This window comes from Vipera ursinii (genome assembly GCF_947247035.1).
Source record: "Vipera ursinii genome assembly, chromosome: 2".
Lineage (NCBI taxonomy): Eukaryota > Metazoa > Chordata > Lepidosauria > Squamata > Viperidae > Vipera > Vipera ursinii.
Window position 1 is genome coordinate 199177115 of NC_139513.1, and position 24791 is coordinate 199201905.

General features: G+C 39.8%; 1 protein-coding gene across 1 annotated transcript in view; it reads right to left on the reverse strand.

The window, feature by feature from the left end:
* Window positions 1–660: 660 nt before the first annotated feature.
* DGKQ (diacylglycerol kinase theta) overlaps window positions 661–24791 on the reverse strand; it is a 94953-nt gene continuing 70822 nt past the window's right edge. Inside the window, exons 16-23 of the mRNA XM_083353724.1 lie at window positions 16877–17028; window positions 12698–12846; window positions 12046–12227; window positions 10036–10136; window positions 7582–7728; window positions 4023–4134; window positions 2823–2975; window positions 661–1805 (exon numbers count right to left, since the gene is read on the reverse strand). Of these exons, the coding sequence (XP_083209850.1) occupies window positions 1707–1805; window positions 2823–2975; window positions 4023–4134; window positions 7582–7728; window positions 10036–10136; window positions 12046–12227; window positions 12698–12846; window positions 16877–17028 (1095 nt within the window). The 3' untranslated portion in view covers window positions 661–1706. The remainder of the gene's footprint in view (window positions 1806–2822; window positions 2976–4022; window positions 4135–7581; window positions 7729–10035; window positions 10137–12045; window positions 12228–12697; window positions 12847–16876; window positions 17029–24791) is intronic.

Here is a 24791-nt window from a genome sequence, read left to right on the forward strand (position 1 = left end):
TTACGACCATTTTTCACTTACGTCCATTGCAATATCTCATATTATCAAAATTCGGACACCTGGCAACTGACTCATACTGATGACGGTTGCAGTGTCCCAGGGTCATGTAATCACTTTTTGTGACCTTCTGACACGCAAAGTCAACGGGGAAACCAGATTCATTTAACAACTGCAGTGATTCACTTAACTGTGGAAGAAAAGTCGTAAAATGGGGCAAAACTCACTTAACATCTATCTCACTTAGCAACAGGCATTTTGGGCTCAATTGTGGTCATAGGTCAAGGGCTACCTCCAGTGGTGGGATTCAAATACCTGAACAAGCGGTTCTCTTATTGGATGTAGGCCTGGGCCTCCGAGGCCTAGAACAGACTTCCAGAAGTGGCACCCATGCACTTCCGGTGGGCTGTTCAGGCCTGGAAGGCCTCCTCCAAGGTCTAGACTGGACTTCCGGAAGCACTGTGCATTAAGCCAATTCTCCGAACCTAGCAAAATTTAGCTACTGGTTCTGTCGAATCAGTGTGAACCGGCTGAATCCCACCACTGGCTACCTCTATGGAGTTGATGGCCAAAACTATGAACGATTGTTATACAGGAAAAAGACACCCCAAAATGATAATCATGAAAGCAAGTACAAAATGTCTGTGTACTGACAGATGATGTTTCTTAATCACAAGGAACTCTCTATGTAGGATATTTGGCACCATCAGTACAATTATCACATTCAGAGAACAAAATCCATTATTTGTTTCTAAAAAGTTAAAAGGTATTTTAACTGAAAATAAACCAATGTATATTTCATTTTCTGCATTATCATTTAATATTTATCAAATAAAGGTTGAAATAGATTTAATTTTCTACATTGTGCTTTGTACCCATTCTGAGTTTTGATATTTCAGCAACAGTGTGAATGCTGACAGAAAGAGAAGGTTAGAGAATGAAATTGGGAACACTTGACTTACAGATCAGAATCAGAGAAAAGAAACACACACGGTACATTAGAAAGCCGAAGCTTGTAGGTTTTATATTAAAAAAAATCTGTAAACTATAAAAAAAGAGACAAAATTACAGGAGCTTTCTTTTCTCTAAAAAGTTTCTTATGGTAGTGTAGTGAAAGTGTTTGCGGTGCACAGACGACAACTCAAAACAGAGCATAGCTAGCCATTATGGGAAAGCTTTCTCCCTCTTCGGGATTCTATTAAACGTTTTCTTTGCCAATTCTTCAATGAGAGCTCTGTTGTGTGTTTTAACAATTACTGATTAAAAAAAATATGAGTAACCTGTGGGTTGCCCAAGTGAAGAGGAGAAGACAATGGGATCCCTGGTTGTATAGATCAGGAGAAAAAAAAATCTGCAATGAAGCTGGCCCAGTGGAACAGAGTTTGGACTGTGCTCCTGGATTAAATCGTCATAAGTCTACCCTACTTCAAGAACTAGTTCACAAATTATATTATTGGCTTTTTTTCTATTCTCACCCAAGTTGTTTATTTTTCTCTGGACTAGCTTAAATCCTTCAATAGGCTCCCTAATACAAACTCCTCTGATCAACTCATGTGTATAATCACATTTCATGTCAGTTACACGTTACTGAACAATGAACATGGAACAAGAAGACAGGCTCATAAATGACCTGAACTATGCAACAGTATTTTGCCAGACAAGTGTCATCTACAGTAGATGTGCAGCATTTCGACTATGAGTATCTCCCGTCAGCGCCCTGCTTCGTCAGCCAACGTGGTCTCAGTTCTTGAATCCTTAATGCTTCCAGTTTTCTTCTGTTTCTGTTTTGATTTCTTTAACATATGAACCTGCAATCAAAGATCACACATACAAAAGTTATCTGACAATTAAAAAACAGACAATTATACAGGGGGAAAAATCTTAAAGAGAGAGAAGAACTAGCTTATGTTCCTAAGGCATGGCTTAGCATACACCAGCCTCCCCTACCTGGCATTCCCAATAAGCCAAGAATTGTAGTAGATACGCTAGATATGGCCATGGGAAGCAATCATCCTGTCCGACTGGACATGTTCTAAATATAAAACATTTGATGCAATGCAGAGAGTGGTAGGTAGAGGGGAAACCTTTGACAACAAGCTATGCATACAGAAACAACATGGTGTTCATTCAGATGTTCATTTGATTCAGTATACTGAATCCTAGAGTAAAGAAACTAGCTCTGGCTACGATAACAAATATCTTTTGGAACTATTATAGTTAACTTCAAGTTGTTAGAAAGAGTTTACAGTAAGTTGAAAAATGTTGTACTCAAAGAAAACTCTATATTTGGAAAGAAAGAGAAAAGGTTAGGCTGGAACCTCACATTTTAGTTTTCCATGTATGCATATATTACATGAGGAAGAGTTAGCTATGTGTATTCCAGCCTGCAACCTGAAATGGTACAGTGAGAACATGACCTTGAGCAATAAATCAATTATCATATTTAGTTGGTCTCCACTATGTCATCTTCAGCTTACTATGATTTTCAGGGTTGATTAATCTGTTTTCCATTCTGTTACCCCCCAAAATCCTGAATACATGATAAGACATTCATCTGACATGCAGGTTTATTCTATTCTTGGTAACATACATTCTTGAGATGTAATTCTGCTTAGCTAACCCAGAAATCCTCCAGTCGTAGCAGATCAAAAAGGCTGAAGGAAAAAGGCTACAGCTGTTGGCATTTTTAACAACTAAAATACATTCTATTTCAACCAGATCCATCTGGCTATAGTCTGTTATGTACAGGACCTGAACATGGTTAGTTTTTTTTTTTTTTGCTTTTCTACAGTAATGATAAAATGTCTACCAAACGTATAAGTTACCTTTGGTCCTGCTGCAGAAATAATTATCTGACCTGGTGCTTGAATCCAGGGCTCACCATCTACTTGGACGGGAATTGGCTTCTGAAGTGTTACACGGAAGTAAGAGCCTTGGGCTATCCGGATGCCAGAACGAAGGCCACCTTGAACCTGACCCTATTGTGGGGGGAAAAAAACTAATCGGAACACTACTTTTCAAAAACAAATCAAGTCTCCTTTGAGATCAATCACTGGGTAAAACTCATAAATACTGGTTCTTTTACATTTTTTTATATATGCATCACACATGGAATTTCTCCCAAGTATAACCTAAAAGCAAGGAGAAATTTTCTGACAGTGAGAACAATTAATCAGTGGAACAGCTTGCCCCCTGAAGATGTGGGTGCTCCATTGCTGGAGGTTTCCAAAATAGACTGGACAACCATTTGATAGGGATGACATAAAGTTTCCTTCCTTGAGCAACACCTGCGGCCGGCGTCAACTTCCCTCCATCCAGTGCACTCCCACAGAGAGGGCCTCCTCAGGGTGCCTCCGATCAAAGAATGCCGATTGGTGGCTCCCAGGGGGAGGGCGTTCTCTGTGGGCGCGCCAGACCTATGGAACCGCTTGCTGGTTGAGCTCCAGACGGCCCCCGACCTTCGCTCCTTCCGGCGCGACTTAAAAACATATCTATTCGAGCAGTCTGACCTGGTCTGATGGGTTAGGGTTGGGGTTTTAATATGTTTTAATACTGTTTTAAACTGGGCTAAATATTTAATCGTTTTTTTTAACTTTTGTATTCCGCTTTTTATATTTATTGCCTTGTACACCGCCCTGAGTCCTTCGGGAGAAGGGCGGTATAAAAATATAATAATAATAATAATAATAATAATAATAATAATAATAATAATAATAATAATAGTAATAATAATAATAATAATAATAATAAAAAAAAAAGACCTGAAAGCTTCCCTTCCAGCCCTATGATTCTATGTTCTATAATTTCCAAATATGCTTCCATTTAAACTATCCCACTGAACACCCTCGTAGTCAGCACCATATTATATTCCTATAGCCTTGTGTTTCAATATAAAACTCAATTAATTTACAAGGGCAATTGTTTCAAGTCAAGTCAAACAAAATAAATCCATTACACCCCACAAAAAGATCCAATTTTTTTTAAAAAAAAAACTATTAAGGGAAATCAAGTGTGCTTTGACTTACCATGTGAACAACTCCGGTGACACCAACTACTTCTAACAAGCCATCATCAATTTTTGGTTTCTCAAACCGACTGTCGTTATCAGACCCCCAAAGATCAGCCCCTGATCCCCAACTGGAAACAAAGCAATGATATAACCTTGCTGCATTTACTTGTTTAGAAAATTCATGTAGCTGATCATCTTGCACATATATCTCTGAATGATTAAAAATAATGAACTAATAATAATAAAAACAACAACAACTGGAACATGTCTTTGAACACCACCGGCATTGGCAAAATCACAATCAGTCAACTGCAAAAGGCAGCTTTACTTGAAACGACTTACATCCTGTGATGATAACCGTTAACAACATCAAACAACATCTGCCTATCCCAGGTCCTTGGGAAGGACTTGATAAGTAAATAAAAATGACAAATCCAGTCTAAACATCTGACTGACTGTGTGACAAATCATATTTAAACCTCTAATACCTTTTTATTTCTGTAAGATATTTACTATGGAGCAAATGTACAAACAGTACATATAGTACATGTAGTTTCTCCACTGATACTGTAATTACTGGCATCATACAGGGGCATTGTAGCAACTTGAGAGAGAATAATAAGTATTTAATAATCTGAAGACCAGGTAACATTTAGATATGGTATCTGCTCTTGTCTTAATGACCTGCAGAGGGCGCTTGAGAGCAGCAGACAAACCTTTAGGTAAAATGAAAGCAGTCATAAATCCTACATTAACCCAAAGATATTTAAAGACTGGGCCACAAAAAGAAAACCTCTGTCCTGAGGTACCAAGTCAACCTGTGAAGATGTCCTAGCATTTAAAAAGAAACAAACAAGAATTTATTCAGAGGTGAGTATAATTAATAAACCAGATCTGTTATTCGGATCATGTCAGATTAAGAGATTGGTAATACATTTTTCAAAAAAAAAAAAACCCTTTAAAAATGAGAAAAAAGTAGAAACTGACTAAAATGCAGTTGCCTGGTTATTTTAAAAATTAGTTTCATCTTATTTATTTGTCTGTCCTTTAATATATTCAGGGGTCATTTTAAAGTCTTTACAAATAATCCGTATGTTGACTGGGTTCACAGTTTGTACTACATCATAATATGATAGGTCTGATTTTGGCTTTGTATGATGCATGTATCCAGCTAAGCTGAACAAATGCTGGTTTAGTGAAGTTTATATTCATATCTCTAATATTTCTTTGTATCTATAAATAATGGACATATTAATGGTAACAGAAGGAATCATTCTTATAACACCTTCTTCCCTGTACACAGAAGATAGATTTGACTAAGTTTTTTTTTTTAAAAAAAAAAATTGTCAGAATTCTTAGAAGAGGGTCAGTGTTTCTGTATTTTAAAAATCTGAGAATCTTGCTGCTGATGTTGTCTGATGAAATGATTTTGGGTAACCGGTAAAGGGTATTAAGTTTACAGCATGCAATGTTTTGAAAGAAAATATGATGAAGATGATGTATAGGTGGTATTTAACACCGGTTAAGCTTGCAAAAATTTACCATGCATATGATAACAAATGCTGGAAATGTAAAGCTGTAGAAGGAACCTTTTACCACATGTGGTGGACTTGCCCCATAGTAAAAGACTTCTGGGAAAAGATTTATAATGAATTAAAGAAAGTTTTGAAAAATACATTTATTAAGAAACCAGAAGCCTTCTTATTGGGTATAGTCGGAAAAGAAATTCCCAAAAAAGATGTTACTTTCTTTCTGTATGCCACAACAGCAGCGAGAATTTTGATAGCTAAGAATTGGAAGACACAAGAAATACCAACGGTGGAAGAATGGCAGATGAAAATGATGGACTATATGGAACTCGCTGAACTGACAGGGAAAATCCGTGACCAGGGAGAAGAGTCGGTGGAAGAAGATTGGAAAAAATTCAAGGATTATTTGAAGAAATATTGCTATACCAACTAGTTTGAAATGGACTTGGAGGTGTTTATAGGTTGTAGTTTTAGAATTTAATGTTTAGTATTAAGGATAATATGAAATAATGATTGTTAAATGATAAGAAATTAAATATAGGTAGATATTAAATACGATTTAAAATTATGAAATAGAAATTGCTAATGAGGATTAACGAAGAAACGCAGATAGGGGGGATTCGAGGAAGTCACCTGAAAATGATTAGAAAGATTAGGAATAATGGAAGTTAAGTATTCTTTTTGTATTTTTGTTGTTGATTGTATTGTTTATGTCATGTCTTGTTTTTTATATGTATTTTTTTTGTTTAAATATATGTTTATATAAAAGCAATAAAAAATTTTTTAAAAAAACACCAAAAACAGAATTCTTAGAAGAGGCTCAGTGTTTCTGTATTTTAGAAATCTGAGAATCTTGCTGCTGATGTCGTCTGATGAAAAGATTTTGGGTAGCCGGTAAAGGGGGGAATTGTCCATACAAGACAATGAAAAGCTCTGGGCAGCTGGCACTATTGAGCACAAGAGATCAATGGCGTGATTCTGTACAAGGCAGTTTCGTGTGGTCAGAAGTGAAGCTGAATGGACAAAGGCAGGAGAAACAATAAGTTTGAACAGCTAGAACACAGTCCATTTGTTTCATGTCACCACGCTTCACAAATTTTAAAAACTGTTTTGGATCTCTGTGAAATAGTTGCCTCTCTCTCTTTAAATGAGTGCAGGCTATAGCAATGATACCTACAGGCATGGCAAACTATATGCCTATAACTTAGTGCAATATGACATAGTTTGCCATTACAGGAATACCGCTTAGCCAATCATTTAAGCCTGCAGATCTTCTTGCAATGCCAAGTGTGGGTCAAAATATTTTCTCCTATTTTAAATTAGTAGCTAAGCATCGTGTCTAAAATCAGATAAACCAGAAAGTTGGCTTGTTAAGATTTTTTTTTTCATCCTGCCTTTATTATTTTTATACATAAGGTAGTAGCCATACCTAATACTATTTCCTTCACCTATTTTTCCCAACTTGTGAGGGGAGACGGGGCTGAGAGAAAGAGACTGGCTCAGTCACCCAGCCAACTTTCATGCCTAAGGGAAGACCAGAATTCACAGTCTCCTGGTTTGTAGCCTGGTCCCTTAACCATCAGACCAAATTCCACAGCTCCAGTATACTATATTTAAACTGGGAAACAAGATAATATACAGCTGAAATAGTGCCTCATCCTTGCAGTCCCAACAAAAGAAGAACAGGAGAATATTTGTAGCGTGGGGTTGAAATGAGGGGTGCTTGGTGTTCTCTGAGCTTGGTGGTTTCCTTCCAGACATTTCATTACCCAAACCAGGTAACATCATCAGGGCTAGTCTAACCAAAGCATCCCTCAGAAGAACAAGAAGCATATGAACTTGAAGTTCCTATCCATTAACAACTCACATTTATTTATTAAATCCATAGTAGAATAACATAATTCAGAGTGTAAAGCAAATACAAGAGCACCTAAGAGCTGTTTATTAATAAAGCAATTTTAGCTATTACAACAAGGCAGCCCTAAACACTAACGTAAGCGCTGTTTAGTAAAAAGCAAATCCAAAGCCAGATGTCTAGTTATTTACCTGGGAATATTTATGAAAATAAGACCCTCTATATTTGGAAGCTCAACTTTATGCTGGTCCACCTGAAGTTTGATTTCTTTATGAAGACTCCTGGTATGGCTCATTTTCTGCAGTCCAACTTTTACATAGACGCCTTTGTTATGTAGCCTAGAAGTAAAAGTTGGGTTTCTTTTATAAAAATGGTATAAGCTCTGTGATACGTACATCTGTGCTTTGCTGATTGACACAACAGTTTCCTTCTCTGATTTTATGGGAGTCTTGCTTTCCTCACTTAGATCAGTAAATTTCTAGCAGATCAATCCTGAAATGGAACCAGGCTGCACATTATAAAAAAAAATGACAAAGTCTCAGTCTCAATTAGACTGCACAGCACCTTTGCTCTTATATGAAGACCAATTTCATACACTGGAATGTGGACTCAAATCAGGCCTTGCTAAATGGATGCATCAAAATTCAGAGGGACATAATACATTTCTAAATTGAAGAACCAAAACAGTGATCTGTGAGCAATTCATTGGAAATGGAATTCAATGTGAAAAAAGAATGGCTTAATCTTTAAATGTTTACATAAGGAACTGTGATGAATGTAGATATGCAGGGGACTGTTGAAAAACAGGGCTCAAGTGGTTTTTTTTTTAAGTTTTTGGAGTTTTAACTAAAAGAATAAAAAATAACTCAAGTCTTCTACATCATATCTTTTATCCACCCTTCAACCCAGCCACCATGATTATTTCAGATGATGGGAATTGTAATCTAATGCCACTGGCAGGTAGTGGGTTGAGGGAAGAAGAGACGGAGCTATCATGACAGTAATGGTTGCTACCCAGTGAACTGCATTAAGATTCCCTCTCTCTGACATGGCCATAAGTTCGGGAGGGCAGTTTTCACGTGAATAAACACAATGGATATGTTTATATATGATAGTTGAGTTTATTTCCAAAAACACAACTGGCAGTATCTTGCATCATTTTTTCTGTCATTCCTACCTACAGGAAGCCAGTTAGCTCCATTCATCTAAATTGGTATGAAATACTATTCAAAAGAAAATTGTCAAAGAGAGCGGGGGGGGGGGGAACTGGAGGAAGAGCCACTGACATTCTGAAGAGGCAAGCCTTGTCTCATTTTTCTGAGACTACAGATAGAGATGACCTGATAGTGTATGTTTGGATTTTCAAAAGACTCAGACAAAGCCTTCATTAAAGGCATCTGAGCAAAACTAGCAGCCATGGGATCAAACACATACCTACTCGTGGATCTGTAAGTGGGAAAAGTGGGGAAAATGGTAGTCTCCTTCAAGCTCAGATGAGCTCAGCACAACCTCATAGATTTCTTGGAAAATAAGGAAGCAATCTGTATTACCGTCTTCTGAGATTTTTTTATATATAAATGTTCTAGTCTAACTCAGAGAACTGAACTTCCAGATGTTCTCCCATCCAAATAATAACTAGGTCTGGCCTTGCTTAGCTGTCTAAGATCAGCCAAGATAGACTAGATAGACATGTAGCTGGGCATCTGAGGCACCAAATAAGCAGAAACATGATCTTCTCATTGGACAAGTATGAAATATGGTGTTTACCACTGACTAGTGTTAGAGTTGCCATGATAACCATTTTTAATAATATCCTTAAGTTATGGTAGCAGAGATAGTCTTGTAACAGATATTCTGTTGTGTTGTAGAAGGGGCTGCCTTTAAAAATGGTCTGGACACTCAAAGTTAGCTCAAAATAGAGCAGCTAGACTGCTTCTTAGAATTGGCCAATATGAACAAATGATTTCAGTTCTTAAGTCATCTTTGCTGGTTCCCGCTCCAGGTCCAATCCAAAGTGCTGCTTTAGACCTTTAAAGAGCAAAATGGTTTAGGACTAGGTCACCTAAAGAAGTTGTCTTCTCACATATGTACCTACTCAGCCCCATCACCAAAAAAAATTCTGTGAGCTTTTATAAGAAGGTCTTTTCCTGTGGTGACACCTCATTGCCTCCTTCTCCCCCATCCTGAAAGAAGCTCAAGAAGTGTCCACCTTAGCTCCTCAGCTATTACCCAGATTTGTTGTTCCAGTAGATGGGCCTCGCATGATCACATTCTGGGCACTTGGTAGCCAGACTGCATTTACAGCCATTTGCAGAGTCCCACAATCACGATTGCAATTTATGATGTGGTTTGCCAGAAACTGGTGTTTACTTCATTTGGACAATGAATTCCCTTAATGACCACAGCATTTGCTTTATGAGTGTCACATTTGCTTAATGACCATTGCAAAAAAAGGTTGAAAAATCAGGTGGTCATGTGGTGACCCACTTAACGACCAGCGCAACATACGACCATAATTCCAGACTCAATTAAAGTTGTAAGTCAAACACCACCTGAATTAGTGAGATGAAATATATGAATGTTTGTTCTCAATAATTATCAGTTAGTGGGAGAGGTTGTTCCTTTTCTCAAAATATTCCAAATACCTGCTATTGAATTTGTCTGGCTCTTCTTCCCTGGCATGATGGAAACCGAGACTCAGCTCTGCATCAATTCCAAGGCCACAATAATTATTCATCTGTACAATCTGACAAAAAAAAGTAGAAATGAAGTTTCACGTTTTGAACCAAACTATTTCTAACAAATACACAGGAACATCTCTATTACAAACTCTCCAAAGAACAACAGTATAAAGCAGATCCTATCTAGTTAGGTTCAATTTCTGGTCTCTTCAACAGGACAAATCTCTTATCTTGACCTGTTTTTTTCAATAGAGGTCACAGCATTCCAAGGATAATCCAGTAATATTCTCAATTCTCAGCATCCAGTTTATCTGTTGTCTTCTTCTTTTTCTACACTGCCAAAGTTATGTTTTGTTTTTAGTCTGTCATATCCCCGCAGCTTTTGCTACCAAATAAAAAGAAAGTCAAATCATTGGATTTGATGAAGGAAGGATTGGACCCCTGCTTATAGCCATGATTCTTCTGAGTGATTTTGGAAAAATCAGATTAACCTTGGTGGAGCAGTGGGCTAATGCCTCCTTAAGTAACACCAGCTGCCTGCAATTAGTGCAGGTTCGCATCCCACCAGGCTCAAGGTTGACTCAGCCTTCCATCCATCCGAGGTAGGTAAAATGAGGACCCAGATTGTTGGGGGCAATTAAGCTGACTGTAATAATGCCGCTTGGGGTGTGTGTAATAAGCAGGCATATACATAGAATGAAGGCTACTGCTAAGCTTGTAAGCTGCCCTGAGTCTTCGGAGAAGGGCAGGATATAAATGGAATTTAAAAAATTAAAAAAAAAAAACAAAAAAACATAATCTTTCTGGAATCCAGGAAGGGAGCCTTCTCTGAGTGATTTCTGGGGAAACCAGATTAACATAATCTTCCTGGAGTCCAGGAAGGGAGCCTCCTCTGAGTGATTTCTGGGAAAACCAGGTTAACATAAGAGAATTTTCTCTGTCACCGGCCTTTGGAACGTTCTCCCACAGAGATGATGCAGGCCCCCACTCTCCTGGCCTTTCAAACCTGGCTCTGCTGACTCACTTGAGGCTCACATGGAAGCCCTCCCTCTGCCTTTTTAACTCTGTTAATTTTATTCTTGTTTTAACTGCCTACCGGAATATATTATTTATATATTTTATATTTTTATGGTTTAATTGTACACCGCCCAGAGTCCGCTGTGAGGGAGATGGATGGTCTCCAAATTTGATATACAAATAAATAATCTTCCTTAGAAAATTATTTGAAGAGCTATGACGTATGGCACATTAAATCCCTCACTTTCTTCACACAATGAATTTCAAGAAGCTACTTAAGAAAGCTGGTGATTTAATTTTACATTATGCAGATAATGTAAAGTTTACTGTGCTTATCCTAGAATAAAACAGTATGCTCAGCTGTTGCTTTATTGGTTTATAAAAAGGAACGAGAAGTAATCTGTGATCCATTTTACAAGGATTTTAAAGAAACCCAAGCAATTTGGTAATTATCAAACATGTATTCTAATTACCATATTTTATAGCTTTGCAGGCCTCTAATTAGGGAAAATAGGTAACAAAGCACCATAGCAATTTATACGCCTTTCAAAATAAAATCACATTGCTCACAAGTAATCAGAATATTAATTATATATACATTTAACTTATCCTCTGTGCATAATGTCTGTCAACACTGCATTGCCCTTAAGTTAGGAAGTTTCATCATGAGCTGCTTATTCATCAGAAAAGAGGAATAGGGAGTGAGAAAGTGACTAATTATGGTGAAAAAAAGAGAAACTGAAGAGAAAATGGAGAGAACGCTATAAATTATAGTCCCCAAATCTACTTAATAAATAGCAGGCATCTGAGAAGGACACTACAATACAACAACTCATCTTGAATTATTAGATCATTCTATATAAGAAGTTTTGGATGTTCAGCGCCTTTTTTATTTTTTATTTTTTTTTACTTATGTTGTTATTGCTGTACTTTGAGGGAGGAAAAATTGAGAAATACCTTAGGAGGTTCTGGCTCCAATATACCATTTTCTGAGCTTTCCAAGGACTCTTGAGCATCCAAAAGGATGGTCCAACGGTCCATAAGCACATCGTCAGCTTCATCTACAGATACCAGAATGGAGTACGGATCTTCGCCACCATAGCCAGGACCCCAGCGCAGGACCCTCCCCAAGTCATTACCTGATCAAAAAGGGCATGTTTTTGTTAAAAAAAATCTACTAAAGGGGAAAAAAAAGCCTTTACGTTAACCTGAATTTCAGTAGGCCTACTAAACAGGTGTCAAACTCGCCACTTCACGTGATGTGTCGCGACTTTTTCCGCACTGCCAGAGATGAGGTGGGCGCGGCCTCTGCATGATGCAAGCGGCCCACGGGCCGGCAGTTTGACACCCCTGGCCTACAACTCCTACCAGGAGTTGTGGTTCTGCCACATCTACAAGGCCTTCGATTCAAATAACATTTTTAATTATCACTTACAAAGTTAAAATGAGATGTCTGCTGAATTTGCCATTGGAAATAGCCTAATGGCATCAGTTTGCTGTAACAGTTAACCACTGCTAATTTAATTTACGGAAAGATAGAATCTATGAGCTTATGGGAAACCTCATCCATTGCCCTTCTTCTTCCTAAAATCCGCAGTTTAAGCCTCACCTGTTCCTAAAGGCAAAATAGCCACAGACGGTTCATGGCAGGAAAGCTTGTGCCTGATCTCTTCCAGGGCACCAAGCACCCATCCAACTGTGCCGTCACCGCCGCACACCAATATTCGGAAATACGGAATTTGAGAGAAGGCATGAAATCTTCAATGTATAAAAAACAATAAGGACAATATTATTTATAAGCACAACTGTGAATTAAAGCATGCATACAATTTTCTTTAAATTTATCCAGCCAACTAAAAACAGAAATAGGCTCACGTTATCTTCTTTTTTTTTTAATAGACCGAAGTCGGTATCCCAAGAACCAGATGAATTTTATGTGGGCAAGGAGAGGTTGGACTTCAATTAAATCCAGCAACAACCCTTCCAGCTCCAAAAGCAATTTGAAGGTCAACAGAAAGAACTGAGACATCTCATTGGGGTCAGACTCCTGGGAAATGCACGAAAAAGTAAATTTCTGGATCTGGTCTGAGTGCTTTTGAGATACTGACAACAGTATGAAGATAACTCACAGAATGATGAAGTACTACCTCTTCATTCTAGAACAGGGGTCAGCAACCTGAAACAGTGAAACCGGTTCCCTCACAAAAGGAAAAACTGGGAGCCGCAAAAAATGTGTGCGCATGTGCGTACATGCGCGCATGCACAGAACAGGGTTTGACTGAAGAGTGGAGCCAAGGCGAGATATGCACCTACCCTGCATATTTGAATTGATTGGTTGAACTTTTTTAGTCCCACCCCTTTTTTTTTGGACTGCACATGGCAGAGGACTGGGAGACGGCTGAAAGAGCCGCATGCGGCTCCAGAGCCGCGGGTTGCAGACCTGTGTTCTAGAAGATCTGGTTGTGTTAAAGAGGGTTTTTCATATTATAACATAACAGAACCAAAAACGGAAAAAATAAACAAAAAAATGAACTGACATGACCTTCTTTTTGAAGTAAGACTTCACCTTCATCCCATATGCATTCTGCTCCCTTCCTATCATTTGTTAATTTTAAGGACATTTTAACATTAATATTTATTATTTTAATATTTAATGTTTTATTTTGTTGTTTCACTTAGTTGCAAGCCACCTAGGCGAGATGGGTCACATTTAAATTTAATTAAAAAATAAATAAATATGAAATGATAGAATGGGCCTTTGTATCCTTATAAACCCAATATAGGACATGAGCTATAAGGCCAAAAAATCCTTCTCAATCTTAGATTTTCAGATTACATTTGCCCTCAAAAACAACTATTAGGGGAGCATTAAACATGCTAAAATGTTCTTCAGAGTTCAAGAATGGTTGATTTAAATATCCTGCCAGCCTAAAAAAATGGGGCTAGACTACTCAGAAACTCATTCCTGACTAACACAGATACGGTAAGCGCTGGTGAATGATCTCTGGAGGGCGCGGGACAGGGGACATTCCTCTGTTCTAGTCCTATTAGACCTCTCAGCGGCTTTCGATACCATCGACCATGGTATCCTGCTGCGGCGTCTCAGGGGATTGGGAGTGGGAGGCACGGTGTTACAGTGGTTCTCCTCCTATCTCCAGGGACGTTCGCAGTCGGTGTTGACAGGAGGGCAGAGGTCGACCGCGAGGTCTCTCGTTTGTGGAGTTCCTCAGGGGTCGGTCCTCTCGCCTCTCCTGTTCAACATCTATATGAAACCGCTGGGTGAGATCATTCGTGGCTTTGGAGTTGGGTATCATCAGTACACTGATGATACCCAACTTTTTCTTTCGACCCCAAACCACCCCAGTGATGCCCTCAACGTGATGTCCCGTTGCCTGGAGGCGGTTCGGGTCTTGATGGGGAGGAACAGACTTCAGCTCAACCCCGACAAGACTGAGTGGCTTTGCATACCTTCATCCCGGGTTTATTCGGATATTCCATCTCTTTCTATGGGGGGTGAATTATTACCCCCCGTAGATAGGGCTCGCAACTTGGGAGTCCTCCTAGATTCACGGCTCACCTTGGAAGATCACATGGTGGCTGTGACTAGGGGGGCTTTCACCCAGGTTCGCCTGGTGCGCCAATTGCGGCCCTATCTAAGCCAGGATGATTTATGCACGGTCACTCATGCGCTCGTGACCTCTCGTCTGGACTACTGCAACGCTCTCTACATGGGGCTTCCCTTGAGGACCACCTGGAGGCTCCAACTGGTACAGAATGCAGCCGCGAGAGTTGTGTTGGGAGTCTCCCGATACTCCCACGTTACATCTCTGCTCCGTGAGCTGCATTGGTTGCCAGTTGTCTTCCGGGTGAGATTCAAGGTACTAGTAATGGTGTTTAAAGCCCTACATGGCAGGGGTCCGGAGTACCTTAGGGAACACCTGCTGCCGGCATCAACTTCCCTCCGCCCTGTGCGTTCCCACAGAGAGGGCCTCCTCAGGGTGCCACCGGTCAGAGAATGTAGATTGGTGGCCCCCAGGGGGAGATCTTTCTCTGTGGGCACCCCAGAATTATGGAACCAGCTACCAGTTGAGCTCCGGACGGCGCCCGATCTCCGCTCCTTCCGCCGCGACCTAAAAACATACTTGTTCGAACAAGCCGGCCTGGCCTGAGGGGGGATTGGGGGGTTTATTATTATTTTATTGGGGTTTTTTATTATGTATTAATTGTTATTTTAACGGGCATGTATTTAATTACTTTTAACTTTTGTAATTTTGTATTTTATTCTTGCCCTGTACACCGCCCTGAGTCCTTCGGGAGAAAGGCGGTATAGAAATATTAATAAATTAAAATTAAATTAAATTAAATTTGGCCTTTGAAACTCAAGTGCATTGCTTGAACAATAAAAGTATTTGATCATGGTAAAGACAGAAAGTTAATGTTATTGTTTTGCTGAATATAACCCTTTAATTTTCATACAATGCTCTGTCATCTGAAATTCTATTTAGCTTCCTTCTACAAATCTGTTAAACACTGAACAAAACAGAACTGTGCCCGGTAACTTTTTATAGTATCACTTTCCAGCTATGTAATATGCATTCAAAATGAAAAGATGACAGATTTGCATGTGATAACAAGAAACAAACCAAAATATGGTAGTTTGCTGGCTATTAGGAAAAAACCCCTCATCACCAATAGATAATACAAAATTTAAAAAAAAAAGTACTCAATCCAATCTAAAATTAATTCTGTGTTTCTACTCATAAAAACAAGCTTATAGAACATGTGCGTGTATTTCATACAGCTCAAGTAGAAAAAAAAACATGCAATGCTTCATTTTCATTTTGCTTTATCAAAATTTAAGTATGTAAGCAGGAAAAAGGTCATGTAATGAATGTTCAGTCTATTTTCCAACTAAGGGTAAGTGCCTAGAGTTTTCAGCTTTCTCTCTTTTTCATTCTTTACATCACCGTCTCTTTGACAAATTAGCTTCTTTTCTTTGGAATAACCGCTGCCAAATCCCAATGCAAAAATAGAAATGGCATTTATTCAACCCACCCCGACAGTTTTAATAAGTGACTTTAAAGCCTATTGAAAAGAGTGCAAAAATTTATTATTTGACAGGAGGGTTAAACATCTCTTCCTTCTTTTATTGAACCTTTTGGCATGAATATTGTCCGAGCTCAGCCACATTGCTATTCACACTGTGATGCTTCCTAATTACAGCACTAAAAGCTTTTGAAAGAGGTGGCTGGCTTCCAAAGTCTTTGTGGATCGTTAGCCCAAAGCTTCGGATCTGCATTTTCCAAACAGCAGCTTTACACTCCAATTCAAGTAACCTTCCAAAATAAACAGATGATAAGGCGTCAGAAACGTCTGGTCGAAGACAGAATTAGGAAATCCCAACACAGCAGCTGCAAAATCTTAAGACGTTCCTTGGCAACACCATCTTCTCATCCATATTGAAACGATGCAAGATCACCTAATTAACCAAGGTTACAGATTTTCAAACTCTTGAGCCATTACGCAGTGCCAAACGTTAACCCAAAAGGTTAAGAAACAAAAGGAGTTAAGATGAGGAAATGTTATCTTCCCATTCCTTCTCCAAATGGGTGCGGGCAGACTAAAAAGGTCACTCACTGAGCAATTTCCATTGGGCCATTGCTCAGGGCTTCGGCAGCTTTGCAAGACCAAGAGCGAAGGAAACCAAACAGCAAGGGGGGAAAAATATCGCTCGAAACAAGTAACACATGAAACAGCCAAGATGTATTGAATAGAAACAATAGGTTACCCAGGCAGCGGACCTCCATTGGTTAGTTCAAAGATCTGATGAGGATTCAACAGTTTTCGAAAACTGTACAACAAATCCCGACCTTTAAGACTTCCACTTTTGGTATTCACAAATACAAGTAAAGGACAGCAGTTCTGAGGAAGCTTACTTTGCTAAACAACAACAAAAAAAGAAAGAAAGGAGAAGTGATTAAAAATATAGCATTTAGAACCAGCTAGGTAAAGTTCCAAATTACACGATGATGCTTAAGACAATAAAAAAAAGGAAACCCAATGTTCCTAACAATCTAAATGTACTTATTAAGAACTTTTTTCGCATGGCTTTGGGGAGGTGTTGGTCATGAATTTAAAAGGCACAAAGATATATGTTATTGATTTCCAAAGAAAGTTTTCTTTTTACTGTTTGCACCCAACTTCCAGTAAAGAAGAGCACAATTATTCCAGACCAATAATAGACACATACTGTATAAAACTTAAAATTGCCTGGTATGCCAAGCCATCACCATCAATGTCTATGCTACCCACCTCTCTGTCTGTCTGTCTATCTATCTATCTATCTATCTATCTATCTATCTATCTATCTATCTATCTATCTATCCATCATCTATCTATCTATCTATCTATCTATCTATCTATCTATCTATATCTATCTATCTATCTATCTATCTATCTATCTATCTATCTATCTATCTATCTATCTATCTATCTATCTTAGTTTACCTAGTTATAAAAATGGGGCATCAACTGACTTCTCTAAGGGATAGCTATTGCTAAGACCTTTGGTAACCTTGATATACTGGGGCTGAGTTATCAAAAATAAAACATCTGGAGAAGCAGGTGGCAGCCATGTCCATGAAGGCCTCTGTGCACATGTGTACCAGCTGTGTCCTTTCTTAGATTGGTAGGCTCTGTTCACAATCATTTGTGCTCTGGTTACCTCCTACTACAATGTGCTATACACTGGGCTACCTTTGAAAGATACCCAAAAGCTGTCATTAGCCTAGAATGCAGCAACACAAGTAGCTGTTGGACACAACTCAGTGCACTCATGTAACACCACTCTTTTGAGAGCCATGGTTTTCCTTGTAGTAGTATATGGTTTTAAGGAAGGCTGAGCACCGAATAAATGATGCTTTCAAATTGTGGTGTTGAAGGAGACTCTTGAGAGTTTCTTGGACTGTAAGGATATCAAATTTTTATTTATTTTATTTTTTATTTAATTCAATTTGTATACCGCCCTTCTCCCGAAGGACTCAGGGTGGTGAACAGGGAAATAAATACCAAAATACCAAATACAAAAATTAAGAACAGATTAAACCATAGTGCCCAAATACAATAAATAAATTACTTAAAAACAATAATTAAAACCCAAACCCATCAGACCAGGCTGGCTTGTTCAAACAAATAGGTTTTTAGATCACGTCGGAAGGAGCGAAGGTCGGGAGCTATCCGGAGCTCAACCAGTAAACGGTTCCACAGGTCAGGCGCACCCACAGAGAACGCCCTCCCCTGGGAGGCCACCAGACGGCATTCTCTGACCGGTGGCACCCTGAGGAGGCACTCTCTGTGGGAGCGCACTGGGCAGAGGGAAGTTGATGCCGGCCACAGGTGCTCCCTAAGGTACTCCGGACCCATGCCATGTAGGGCTTTGTAGGTCATTACCAGCACCTTGAATCTCACCCGGAAGGCAACTGGAAGCCAATGCAGCTCACAGAGCAGAGGTGTAACATGGGAGTATCGGGAGACTCCCAACACAACTCTCGCGGCTGCATTCTGCACCAGTTGGAGCCTCCGAGTGGTCCTCAAGGGCAGCCCCATGTAGAGAGCGTTGCAGTAGTCTAACTGAGAGGTCACGAGCGCATGAGTGACTGTACGCAAGGCATCCCGGTCTAGATAGGGCCACAACTGGCGCACCAGGCGAACCTGGGCGAAGGCCCCCCTAGTCACAGTTACTATATGATCTTCTAAAGAAAGCTGTGAATCTAGGAGGACTCCCAAGTTGCGAGCCCTATCTACGGGGGGTAATAACTCACCCCCCATAGTAAGAGATGGAACGATCTGAGTTTCCCGAGATGCCGGCACGCACAGCCACTCAGTCTTATCAGAGTTGAGACGAAGCCTGTTCCTCCCCATCCAGACCCGAACCGCCTCCAGGCAATGGGACATCACGTCGAGGGCATCACTGGGATGGTTTGGGGTCGAAATAAAAAACTCCAAAACCACGAATGATCTCGCCCAGAGGCGAGAGGACCGACCCCTGAGGAACTCTGGAAACGAGAGGCCTCGAGGTCGACCTCTGTCCCCCTGTCAACACCGACTGCGAACGTCCCAGGAGGTAGGAGGAGAACCACTGAAGGACCGTGCCTCCCACTCCCAATCCCCTGAGATGCCGCAGCAGGATACCATGGTCGATGGTATCAAAAGCCACTGAGAGGTCTAATAGGACTAGGACAGAGGAACATCCCCTGTCCTGGGCCCTCCAGAGATCATTCACCAGAGCGACCAATGCCGTCTCCGTGCTGTACCCGGGCCTGAAACCCGATTGGTACGGGTCTAGATAGTCAGCTTCCTCCAGGACCAAAGGGAGCTGATGCGCCACCACGCTCTCAACAATCTTCGCAAGAAAGCGAAGGTTGGAGACCGGACGAAAGTTGTTTAATACATCTGGGTCCAAGGCAGGCTTCTTGAGGAGAGGTCTCACCACCGCCTCCTTCAAGACGGCGGGGAAACTACCCTCACTCAAAGATGCAGATATCACCGCCTGGAGCCAGCCTCGTGTCCCCTCCCGAGCCGCATAAACCAGCCAGGAAGGGCACGGGTCCAATAAACACGTGGTGGAACTCAGCTTCCCCATAATCAGTCAATTCTAAAGGAAACCAACCCTGGCTGTTTTTTGGAAGGACAGAAACTGAAGCCAAACTCAAATACTTTGGCCACCTAATGAGAGGAGAGGACTTATTGGAATAGACCCTGAAGTTGGAAAAGGTTGAAGGCAAAAGGAGAAGTGGAGGAGATGGCTAGATAGTGTCATTGACACAATGAACATGAATTTGGGCACACTCCGGGAGACAGTGGAGGACATGGTGGCCTGGTGTGCTATGGTGCATGGGGTCGCAAAGCGTTGGACATGACTTAGTGACTGAACAAAGACAAAAGTTTGCGAACTATGTTGGCTCATGGATGTAATTCAAGTTGCTGGTTACCCTCTATAAAAGCACTTGATGACCTAAGGCCAGGTTATTTGTAGGATTGCTCATCTCCAATTGTCTCTGTTTACTCTATGAGATTTGATAGAAACAAAGACATCTGGGTGGGGCCTGGTGATGCTTTCTCTGTCATAGCACCTGCTTTTGGAATATTTTCTCCCCCGCAGATCAAATGGTCTGATCCTACCAGCCCACCATAAAGCCTTGAATATATTGCTCTTCCCCTGGAAACTGGGCCAGACTGTGAGATGAACCCATCCAGAATGAAAGCTATGGCTGGTCTCAATTATTCTGCTAGCTTTTATTTTGTTATTCTCTTTTCAGATCCAGGCATTGGTTGTGCTTTGTTTTTAGTTCCTTTGTTTTTCATGTTTCTCTCCAAATATAAGCTGCTCAGATTTGCTTTTGTCAGCTGGACATCCATATAAATCAAGCTAAGCGACAACAAACAAATATATCTTGAACCATCTCTGCCACATTTACTCCAAAGTGAGCAAAGCTTGTTTTGCAACTGGAATCAAAGGTAAGGCATTGATTGTCCTAGGCAGCTGCTTAAACACAGGAACAGTTTGCCTTTATCCCTAAAGACTATCTTTCGTTGGCTTAGGCAAAATGGAAAACAGCAGTGACAAGCAGTTTATTTTAGAGAGAATGAACGGATTAATATTGTCAACCCAAATCATTCTTTTCCTCCTGGATTCTAATTACAACTGGCTCTAGTAGAGGTTTCTTTCTGACACCATGATTTATACTAATCACTGGTCTGAGCTTCCAAATGAAAAGATAAACTATGATGTAGAGTCACTTCTGTTTCTTAACTTCCTTTCAATTCAATACCCCAGTCTTTAGGTGGAGGTACTTTCAGAAACAGACCATCAGTGCTCATTACATTTTATTCTACTTTAACAGCCAACCACACAAACCAATTACTTACCTACAATGAAGCTGAGTAGCCTTTGGTGAATTCACCAAAGGGCTTGCCACTTGTACAAAGCCCATTCAGAATCTGCTATAGTGTATGCATGCTTTGCTTCGAGTCTTGTCCTCCATACATACATACAATGAATAGCTAGCTGCATTTCATGCTAAATCCCTTTAATTCTACCTGATACCAACATAGCAAATCCTGTGTGAAATCCTGAAGTCGCCAGCACCAAGCAGGGAAGGATGTATGAAGACACAGATTACAACTTTTAAGAGCTTCAGTTTCAGATAAGTAGCCCATTCTTCATTGTACCAAAAGAAGAAAATATTCGTAGCTCAGGGTTGAACTGTGTTCAGTAAATGACTATGTTCTCAGTGACCTCAACGCTTCACATCTTGGCTTTTTTAGCAACCTTTCAGGACAAGACACAATCCCTGGGCTTCCCAATTAAGGGGACGAGTAGCCTGCAAATTCTGACAGCAAGGCAGCAGAAGTTGGTGGGGTAAAAGGCAAAAACAGCAAAAACAATGAAACAACAAATAACCACAGATAGGCACCTAGATGGACGAAGTTGAACTCCAGGTCAAGCTGAATCCAAAGCCAAGCTGAAGATTTATGATGCCAAATCAACACAGTTAAGCAAGGGTTGTAAATAACTGGATTCACAGAGTCACAGTACGTGAAGCCAGATGCTTAAATTGGTCCTAGCAAATGAAAACTGTTTCTGTGAGTGTTCTTTGCCAAGGGTGCCAGCTGTTGTCTTCCTTCTGCTCTGCTGGGTAGTTCAGTGTCTTGCTTCCCCGCCATTGGGGAGGCACTGGGTAGAGAGATTGTGGTTGCACTATACCAGGGGTCTTCAAACTTGGCCCTTTTATGACTTGTGGGCTTCACCTCACAGAACTCCTCACCTGCACACCTTTATACAGGAAGCTGAAAGCTGCATTGGCTTCCAGTTGCCCTCCGGGTGAGATTCAAGGTGCTGGTGATGACCTATAAAGCCCTAAATGGCATGGGCCCGGATTATCTGAGGGAGCACCTGCTGCCAGCGTCAATTTCCCATTGTCCTGTGCACTCCCACAGGGAGGGCCTCCTCAGGATACCGCCGGTCAAGGATTGCCGATGGGCGATCCCCAGGGGGAGGGCGTTCTCTGTGGGCACGCCTGCCCTATGGAATCAACTGCCAATGGAACTCTGGACTGCCCCCGACCTTCGTTCATTTCGCCGAGACCTAAAAACCTGGCTCTTTGAGCTATCTGGTCTGGACTGAGGGGTTTAATGTTTTTAAATTGTGATTTTAATTTTTTGCGGCTAGACTTAATTTATTTTTATTTTTATTTTATATTGTATTGTTTTTAAATTTTGCCTTGTAAACCGCCCTGAGTCCTTTGGGAGTAGGGCGGTATATAAACCGAATTAATAAATAAATAATGCATCCTCCACGGCAGCCATGATGGAATGTAATTTTCAAAATCCCTACAAGTCTTTGTAAGCAAATTGCTGGCAAGAAACCCTGATTTTATCCTTATTTTATTTTTGTAGTACATACAAATCCCCAGAGGACTGGAAGACTCTATGGGCTTACAACAAACTATATCAATCAGAAATAATCACTTTTCACTTTTTTCATAAATGAAAATGGACTAGATTAACTCTCTTATTTTTATTGTGGGGTACTTGACGAGACTACCCTTTCCTCTACTTTATTCCATGTTTTATACTAGAAAACTGTGATTGATTTCAAACAATTGTGTGTAAATCTGGTTTCATAAGCACAATAAACCTGCATTGTTCCTTTCTCTCCTCTTCTGTCAAAGTTGGAAAAAAAATAAAAGTTTGTGCTTCTACTTTAGATTAACCACAGGTTTACACATGTTGTTGTTAGTTGCGAAGTCGTGTCCGACCCATCGTGACCCCATGGACAATGTTCCTCCAGGCCTTCCTGTCCTCTACCATCTTCTGGAGTCCATTTAAGCTCACGCCTACTGCTTCAGTGACTCCATCCAGCCACCTCATTCTCTGTCGTCCCCTTCTTCTATTGCCCTCAATCTTTCCCAGCATTAGGCTCTTTTCCAGTTGAGTCCTTCCTTCTCATTAGGTGGCCAAAGTATTTGAGTTTACACATAGTTTGTGATTAAATGTAATTATGGTTACTTTACAGAAAACAGCTTCACAATCCAAAGAGCTGACTTGTTCAACTACCATCATTCAGATCAATCCCAGGGTTTTTTTTTCCATTTCCAAGCTTTCATTAATCTAAAGTAGAACTAAACATTTCTGAATTTCTTGCAAATGATCTGAGAACAAAGCAGATCGTTTATGTAACTTTTAAATTATTAATCAAGTTGGATCTGAACAAGTTCATGTTCACCTTGCTTTTTCTACACACAAACACACATACACCAAGTTCAGTGAAAGAAATTCCCCTCTCTATTCAATTCTGCATCTCTCTCCTCCTTTGACTTAAATTTCCTAAGGAAAATGAATCATTAAGAGCAACATGTAGAAATAAGCAATAAATAAACTCTTTTGCAATGTATGACTGCAATTTTTTTCCAACTCTTTTCTGCCTGCAAAAATCAGGATGCTCTCCTAGGACAAGCATTATGCACCAAGTGTTCACTTGAGCAGAAATAAAACTCTGCCTATCTCTTTTAATTTGGAAATGAAGGCAAACTTTTTGAAATCTGATTTATATCTACAGGAAACCTTGTAAAACAAGACTTAACTGTTTGCATAATCCTATTGAACAATTTCAATTAAGGTGGGGATTTTTCAAAGGGTTTACTATAAGATTGATCTTTGCACTTGCACCTGTTGTTTAATATGGAATTCTTAAAGTTCCTATCTTGAATTCAGATCTCTTGCAAATCGTAAGAAACAAAGGATTCACTTAGACCCAGTAAACAAACTATAGCAGGTTAGGAGTTACTGTCCCCAGAAATAATCTCACAAATGCTTGTGAACGTCAGTATGTACACCAAGTACAAATCAAGGAATGGCTGGGAGAAAATTCAGTCAGATAAGAAAGAACCCATGTGATTGGTCTAACTTATAAAAGAAAGATCAAAGCATGCCTAAATGTCATAGGATGCACATTCCAGGAAATAAGATCTCATGCTGCTATCATATAAGAAAATGTAACCACTATTCATTTTTACATTTTCAAGAGATTTCAGCCTACCTGATCAATTGCCAATTCAATACTGACAGTATTCAACAATATACAGTTATTTGCAAAGCTAAATTAACTCACGGTTATGCTCTCCAGAAATAGCTAATGTTCTTATTTAAAGCACACTGGAACTGCTCCTTCAAGCTTTTAAATGGCAAAGCTGTTTTTCTTTTAGATTGAACCAAAATAGCTTACTATTTTAAATGCCCAAATCAAACACAACTGTTCTTTGTTTATAACAACACATTTCCTAATTGACAGTAAATTCTTCCATGCCTCTATTTGTTAATTCTTCAAATTCTCTGTGCGCTCAAAGTGGAATAGCAAAATAGTGCTGAATTTAATTTAACAAGTTAAATTGCTATAGAATGAGAACACTTTCATTTCACTAAGAAAATTTTGCTCTGATTATTAGAATATATTTCTATCACCTCTATGCCAGAGAGCACATATTTAATTAATACTATTTATACTGGGCAAATGTTTGAACATTCATTATTTAAAGAATGTCAGTCCAGTTGGATTTTAAGGAACAACTCAATTATGTAAAATATCCAGTCAGTAACATGCAATGGATTATTTCCTTGATACCAACTAATTAATATGTTTCTCT